The 7,687-nt window shown below is 40.2% G+C and overlaps 1 protein-coding gene across 1 annotated transcript; it reads right to left on the reverse strand.

The window, feature by feature from the left end:
• Positions 1 to 565: 565 nt before the first annotated feature.
• pax1a (paired box 1a) lies at positions 566 to 5,132 on the reverse strand. The gene is made up of 5 exons (XM_085391176.1): positions 4,813 to 5,132; positions 3,559 to 4,188; positions 2,356 to 2,489; positions 1,671 to 1,884; positions 566 to 1,188 (listed from the first exon to the last, which is right to left on the reverse strand). The coding sequence occupies exons 1-5, from the start codon at positions 4,814 to 4,816 to the stop codon at positions 1,085 to 1,087; spliced, it is 1,086 nt and encodes a 361-aa protein (XP_085247302.1). The 5' UTR covers positions 4,817 to 5,132; the 3' UTR covers positions 566 to 1,084.
• Positions 5,133 to 7,687: the final 2,555 nt, after the last annotated feature.

A 7,687-nucleotide genomic window follows, 5' to 3' on the forward strand; every position in this document is an offset into this window, starting at 1 on the left:
GGGGAGCTCTTTGGAAGTGTAGGCAGGTTATGCCTGTGTAAACACAGTAATTACCTTTCCCGGTAAGTAGTAGTACTAATCATTCTACCAATAAAGAGTATAAATCCAATCAAAACATTTTCTCATAAAAGGCAGGCTTAAACTTAATCTCTTTGTCATCGATTCAAACAGGTTACAGGTCATTAAAAGCCTCAAAAAAGGCCAAACGACGCTTTCACAGCTCTTTATTTCACCACCGCCTGGAAAACGGACAACAGTAATATCTGGCAATATCTTAAAGGCCTGTGCCATCACCAATATAGCCAAAGTTAGATTTCAGGGTCCTAATGGTAGGTTAAATTTCTGGTAATCAAAAGCATAATGATTAAGAAAAACTGGCACGAACTGGGGTGAGCCGACCATGGCACTGTCACGGGCTGAAATTAAAAGAAAACTTTACTTCAGCTTTTTCATCTGATTTCCAAATCATAAACTCATCACCTAGTCCCATAAATTAGGACTGAACCAGCTGGTGTCCTCTCATTGATCAAAAGTGAAATGATATCAGCGGCAACAACATGTGGCATTTAAGAAAAAGGCTTTATTTTTGAATATTTACAATGAAATTATAAAAATATATAATTAAAGCTTTGGCAAATATTTTACATTTAGACAATTTATATAATTTGTTCACATCGTTGAGTCACTGTAGAGTCATGGCCACAAATTAAAGATAAGATAATGATAAAAATGGCGGATTACAGACCAGCTCTGGTTTTAGGAAGAAAACATCCAAGGCGGAGGAGACTTACACAATGTTTTTTGATTTTTTTTTAAATCCTGCAATCTCAATTGGAGAATATACTGTCCAGCAACATGAAGGGTTTCAAATGAAAAACAAAGAAAACTATCAGCCAGTGCGGGGAAACACCGATACATCCATGCAAGCTTACATTCATATGGCCGCAGAGACCGGCACTCATAATGCACGTGATCTGGCCCGTGTTTAGATGCAAACAAGCCGTTAGTGTTCAGACTTACTGTCGCAGTTGTTGAAATGAGTTCATTTAAATGGTTGTGGTGACTAAGGTGTTATAATCCCCGGTTATGATGATGAGGTAGGGAGACTGAGTCCGTGCACACTGTTCAAGTCTTCATGTTGCTGCTGCTGCTGCGGCTTGCTCAGGGGACTGGGCGGTTTTCTGTCTCCTGCAAAAAACAGAAGAAATATACAGTGTGCAAATTCCCATCAGGTGATTATTTGCTTCTGTAGAATGGGTCTAAAGAGAACTGTTTTACTTAAGTTTAAAATCCACTTGCTTTCCTCAAACTAGGAACATTTTCAGACGTATTTCCTTAAAAAGTAAGTTTCCAAAGGCTAAAATGGTCTCGGGCAACTTGGCTGGCATGAAGTTGTCCAAGTCTGAAAGGTCAATATTTGATCATTGTCATACAGTTAGACTTTCTCTGGGATTGGGTGTTTACATCCGTTACGGTCATTGCTTATTGCAAAGTGTGGGTGCGTGACAAGAGAAAGGCAGGGAGAGAACCGCGTGGCCTTGTGCGGCCACCAGCTGAATACATTTCAAAAAGTAAAAAATAAAACAAAAACACAACAACAACAACATTTAATAAAAAAATTACAAGTAATAATAATAATGATAATAATAATATGCCTGCCTGTCCTGTACCTTCTCGGGCCTGGTGTTTAAAGGTCATCGGGGAGTGGATTTCTCCTGCGTGCATGCTCATCCCGCTGCTTGGGTGGGACAGAGCCGGGCTCTGCGTCTGCCAGTGGTGGTGGCCCGGGGCCACGTATCCGCCTGCTGGCCCACTGTACACCCCGTACTGATTGGTTGGGGAGTAAGCACACGCCGGTACATAACTAGACAATGTCGAGGAAGGCTGTGGACAGGCAGATAAGACATGCGGAAAATAAGCACAAACACACAAAATTGACAGAACTTCTAATTGCAGGCTGTGTGACAGCGGCATGTGGCCTTCGGCAGTGGTTCTGAGAAACGGTGCTTGGTGTTTGAGTGGTTTCGAATACATGTGTTTCACTATAATTTAATTTACCATGAATACGCTAAACTAGAATATATACGCGCTACTAGATTTCCTCCATCGACCATCCACTTCAAAACTCAAAAGACTCGTTTACCCAATAAAATCCCGCCTGAACGCAAAAAGAACTCTGTGGATGAGCCCTTTTTACAGTTTTGCCACAGGCCTTTGTAGCACGAGCATCTGGCATTAAGCACTTTGGACTGTTTCTTTTACAGAAAATAAATTAAAGCAATGCAAGGTGTGCATACGTGTGCAGTTTGAGTGTAGAAAGGTCACGGGCCGTGCAGTGTACCCACAGATTTTTACCTGAGCATATTTTATGTCGGCGTCAATGGCTGACTTGTCAATCCCGTTGACTGTGTGCGCGGCTGGGAAAGCTGCTCTGTTGACACTACCCCACTCCTCCATTTTTGGTGGGTATCCCTCTGTCCCAGCAATTGCTGATTTAGAGACAGTAACTTTACGTTAAAAGTGTGTAAAAATTAAAAATTCTCAGGTTTCAGAAAATCAAAAGAAAAAACAAAGGAAAGGTAAAGAAAGGAAAATGACAGGGCAGTTTCATTTAACGTCATAATTATAAAAGTAGAAGACAGGTAAACAATTTCCTCACTAACTTTTCTTGAGTATCAAACAGATTTAATTTTCAATACTGAAAAATAGTTTTCAAGACAGGATAAATATAATATTTAATACTATAATAATTATAATTACTCCAGCGCGCAGCTTAATAATGAGTAATAAATAAATAAATAAATACAACTGTCTTAAAAAATAAACAGAAAAAAGCTGTTCGGTTAGAAGGCAACAGCAGCTCATTATAAACATTTCTCTCCGTTTTAATGATTTTTTTTAGGTTTTATTACATAATAAAGTCCTACATGTTATTTTTTATGCGTATGAAAGACAGAGAAAATATAATTGCATAAGGTTTTGAGGAATTTGATCGAGAAAGTATATCTTTAAATAAATAAATATATATATATATATATATATATATATATATATATATATATATATATATATATATATATATATATATATATATATACATATATATAATTTTATTTTTTAGTTCTACATATGTTTTGAATAAATTCAGTTGGAACACAACCGTAGCTGTGAGACCCAACAGTAGATGAGTAAATGAGTAAAATGAGTAAAACACCAGCAAGGCAGAGGGAAAAAAATATAAGGAGTGCTTGAATTATTAGGTTGGATGTAGCAGGTGGGCAAGGTGTTTGTAAATGTATCATCCCATGAAAAGGCCCATTGAGCGTGGCCTTACTACGTTCTGGCTGAATGGTGAAATGGAGGCCTGTGCACATTTTAATGGGCACATTGTCCCGTCTGTTGCCATAGCTGCTTGTACGCAGAGGTATGGAAACTAGTCGTGTGGAAGTGCACAATAACCAGCTGTTCAAGTTTATTAAGCTCTTATTTGTGAGAGATAAAGTGTCGTGCATTTTGAAGCCTGTGATTTTAAGGATTATAAAGTGTCGTTTTCCTCACCTGTAGGATCCATGAAGGCTCGTATTCCGAGGATGTTACTGACGGTGTGCGCAGAAGGCCAGGCCCTGGAAATGCTCACATGTCCAGCCGTCACTGGTACTCCAGGAGGGCTGCCCATTTTAGTGCTAGTGGGTGACATAGTGTTGGGGTAGGAATAAGGGTATATGTGGTTGTAGGGGAGGCCTGCCTGCGCGGAGGCTTGCTTGGTGCTTTCATACTGGTTAGGCTGGGAGAGATTTCCAATCTTGTTGCGTAAAATCCTGCTGATCGAGCTAACCGACGGGACATTGTACTTGTCACAAACACCATCAGCCAAAAGCCTGTCCCGGATCTCCCAAGCAAAGATCCCGGGGTCATTTTGTTTGTAGTCCCTGATGTTTTTCACCACGTTCGGCGTCGTGACTCGGGGTTTGCTTCCACCGATGGCACCGGGTAGTATGGAGCCAGTCTCGTTGTACCTCGCTAAAATCTTGCTCACGCAGCCGTGGGAGACTCGGAGTTGCCTGCTTATATCACAGGGTCTAATCCCGAGCTGAGCCAGCTCTACAATTCTTAACCGTATGGCGTTAGGTAGAGGTCGGCCGTTGACGAACACACCGCCCAGTTGGTTCACCTCTCCATAGGTTTGCTCTGCAGGAAAAGAGAAAGATACGAGTTACGTGTTGTTACTCTTTGAGTTGAGTCCACTAATGTGATCAAAGAAAATATTACAGCGTGTTTTTTCATTGCATTTATTCTGACACATATTCAATTAAGCGAAAAAAAAAAATAGTGAGAGGCAAAAGCATTTTAAAATGCTCAGCTGAGACCGTTTGATGCAGTTCAGTTGTAATCCACGCCATAAACCGAGTTCATAAAGCTGATAGCTGGTTAACCTTTACTTTGCAACTATACAAAGTATATAAAGTGTTTGGCTGGGATTAGCCTCCAACACAACAAAAACATAAAAAATGGCGAGCTCGAAGAATACAAACAAGAGCGCTTCAAAGAAACGCGTCTCACTGGATAATTGGTTCTGTGGTTAAGTTTACGATTTAAAGCTTTAAACAGGCTGTCATTCCTGCTCAGCAGTGCTGGAAAAAATCCCCCAAAGAATAAACTTGTTCTCCAAAAGGTTTTTTTTTTTATTTGCACATTATCTGAACTTGGAGAAGGGGAAAAGTTCCTTAATTCTCTTTTTACGCAGGCGTGCTGAGTTTGGATACGCTTCCATAAGCTACATGTCACTGAAGCATGCAGACGGTAAAGGCTTACCCATTTGCCTATATGTTTTGAGATGCTTGGAAATATAGGTGTCCTTTCAAATGGCTGAATGCGCCGAGCGAGATCAGAGAAGAAAAGGGAACGGGAGGAATGAGCCCCAGAAGAGAAAACGTAGACCTTTTTAAAATCCTCCGAAAGCAGCGTGCCCGCTTCTTTTTGGAAGCAAGTGCCTGCAAGGTACAATAGCGCCAAAGTGATCTTCATCCGATATATGCAATTTAGAGTTATCCCGGGAAGTCCGGAGCCTGCTGGAATTAATTTGGAGCGTCCTTCAACCCTCGCTGTTATACGCCGAGTCTCTGCTTTGGTTTCATTGGTCGTCCTGTGCTGGAAATGCTCTCAGCCAATACAAACCCCATCCGGTTTAAAGCTGCGCAGCCTCCTGACAGTTTTGCATAGAGGGAAGTGGAGACAGGGAAGCGTTTCATCCACCGTTTCTGGTAAGGACTTGTAATATGGGAGATGTAATAAGCGGGATGACAGTAGAGGTGTAACCTTGCTGAACTCGTTCCAAGTAATTTCAGGTCTAAAATAAAATGGAGCCATTTTTAAGACATGTATTAATATCGATAACGCACGTAGTTCAGTTTGACGGTCATTTTTAATAAATGAATCTCACTCTCTTGAACGTTACAGTGTAATTGTATTCATTTAACTGAAATTGCATCAAATTTGAATGTATGAAACCAGTGACGCGTGTTTATAACAGGGAATGTGTTTGTTTTGTTTTTCTAAATTACCCCCAAAATCTCAAAATATTCTTTTAGAAGATCAGATCTGACACGTTTACAGTTTGTAGAGACTTTTTCTAACTTTTGAGATAAAACAGTTTTGCTTACTTACGCCAACAAATCTTTTTCCTCTTTTTTTATATTGTATATAATAAATAGGCTGACTGAGCAACTCTGGAGTATTTAAAGGTATTATCCCGCAGAAGCGACTCTCTTAGCCACCAGAGCGGGAGGAAACTTGCACACTTCCAGCCTGAGTCTTTTTATAAGCCAGTGTTAAGGCATCAAACATGGGAAGGGCCTCATGTAATCGATACCTCTGTAGATCGCGGAGCTCCCAGACTATGGCTTATCGACTGGATTCCACAGACATACATTATCACAGCATGTTTTCGGAGTTTCCTGAGCAAGTTTAGAAGGTATCGTTTATAAGCTCGCAAAATGTTACTTGTAAAACTTAACAGTCGACCCAATGGTAACAAGGTGTAGTGTCCCCCACACACACACACACACACAGACACACACACACCAATCCTCACACACAAGGACGCACGCACGCACGCACATAACCGGCCCAACCCCTCTCCTCTCTGTCTCCTGACTACGTCTCCATCCAAAGCTGAAAGCAGGACACATGGAAAGCATCACGTTAGGTCAGAGGAATAGAGTCAGGGGGGCTGGAGAAGATCGCCTGAAAGCTTCATACCTGCCACGGACACGTTTGGTTTTACTGTGGACTTTGTCTGGAGACCAAGCGACCAGATATCACAAGTCCACATGCTGCATTTCTGCATTTGCAGGTTGCAGAGCGGTGATACTGGACAAACATGAGGAAGCATCAGTTGTGTTCGTTGTTGAGTATAAATTCTATTTAAACATTATTATTATTATTATTATTATTATTATTATTATTATTATTATTATTATTATTATTATTATTATTATTATTATCCCTTCTCCGCCAGTGCCCGGCTGGCATTTCTCCCCTCATCTGGACATTGTAGGAACTGCACCGGTTCCCTCAGCACCGCCTCAGCCTCCGTATTTGAATTGGTTTCTGAATGTTGCATGGAAACAAAATATCCAAATAAGCGGCATCGATCAAAACCTTACATTTGCATTTTAGAAAAATGCTACACTGATGAGTCAGCTTTATTATTGGATACATTTACGCAGACGTTATAACACTTTTTGCGGTTTTTTCTCCTCGGCTGACGTTGGACAGCGCTTCAGGTTTTAGTTTCCTGAACTTGAAATTGTCATAATTGCATCACGTGCATCAGTAATTATTTGGAAATACTGATAAATGATACCTTCATTTTGAAAAGTAAAAAAAACAAAACAACTTTGAATACCGGAATATGAATATATGCTGTATCACATGCACATCTTCCACTGGACTGCATTTTTATTATCTAGCGTTTGTCTCTGTGAAATATATTTATTTTCCAGTCTTGGAAATCTGAATTTCTTGGCTTCCGAGCTTCTCGTTTCTCAAATTCAGATGTTTAAAATGATACTGAAGTCAGAAATATGCACGGGAGCGACCTGATTTTCTGCCGCGTAAATCCAGGATGGGTCAGTTAGATAAGAGGCTTCTAGGTCGAGGTCGGTGGTGTGGCTGTATTACAGGAATAAACGAGATTTGACTAAATTGTTTGAATTATTTGTATCCTGTGTTAATGTGTTAGACTGTTGGAACATTTTCTCTCCATGAAAGTAAACCGCAGCTGCTGCAGGTCTACATTTTGCACGCATGTCAGGTGTACGTTGAACCGTCTGACTTTGTCAAGTGTGACAAAACAAAGCAACCTTGAACCGCCCCCACGTTTTTTTTCAGGAGTCACATTGTATCATGTATATTCATAAAATACATGCCCACATAAACATAAATAAATAAACCCAAAAAAGTGCTGTTCAATATCCAATATTTAATTTTAGATCTGAATTTTTTACTCAATGTATTTTGAGGAGCAGTTTGCCCGTGACTACTGTGACAGGTGCGTGGATATTTTCAGATGTTTTCATTTAGCATGAGCATTGATAATGGGGATAATTTGAAGAACAGCAATAAAATTCACGTTATTAAATTCTGTGCAAAAGCAGCTTTTAGTGTGTGTTTACCTTAATTTTTA

This window comes from Rhamphochromis longiceps, linkage group LG19 (genome assembly GCF_057381845.1).
Source record: "Rhamphochromis longiceps isolate RC_006_pf linkage group LG19, R_longiceps_female_GT1.1, whole genome shotgun sequence".
Classification (NCBI taxonomy): domain Eukaryota; kingdom Metazoa; phylum Chordata; class Actinopteri; order Cichliformes; family Cichlidae; genus Rhamphochromis; species Rhamphochromis longiceps.

Bases quoted from the DNA above. Each gene is read 5' to 3' on its own strand.
- pax1a (XM_085391176.1), bottom strand. The intron at 2,490-3,558 runs GTGAGGAAAACG...TCTCTAAATCAG, and splicing joins AGCCTTCATGGATCCTACAG to CAATTGCTGGGACAGAGGGA. The intron at 1,189-1,670 runs GTACAGGACAGG...TGTTTTTTGCAG, and splicing joins TAAACACCAGGCCCGAGAAG to GAGACAGAAAACCGCCCAGT.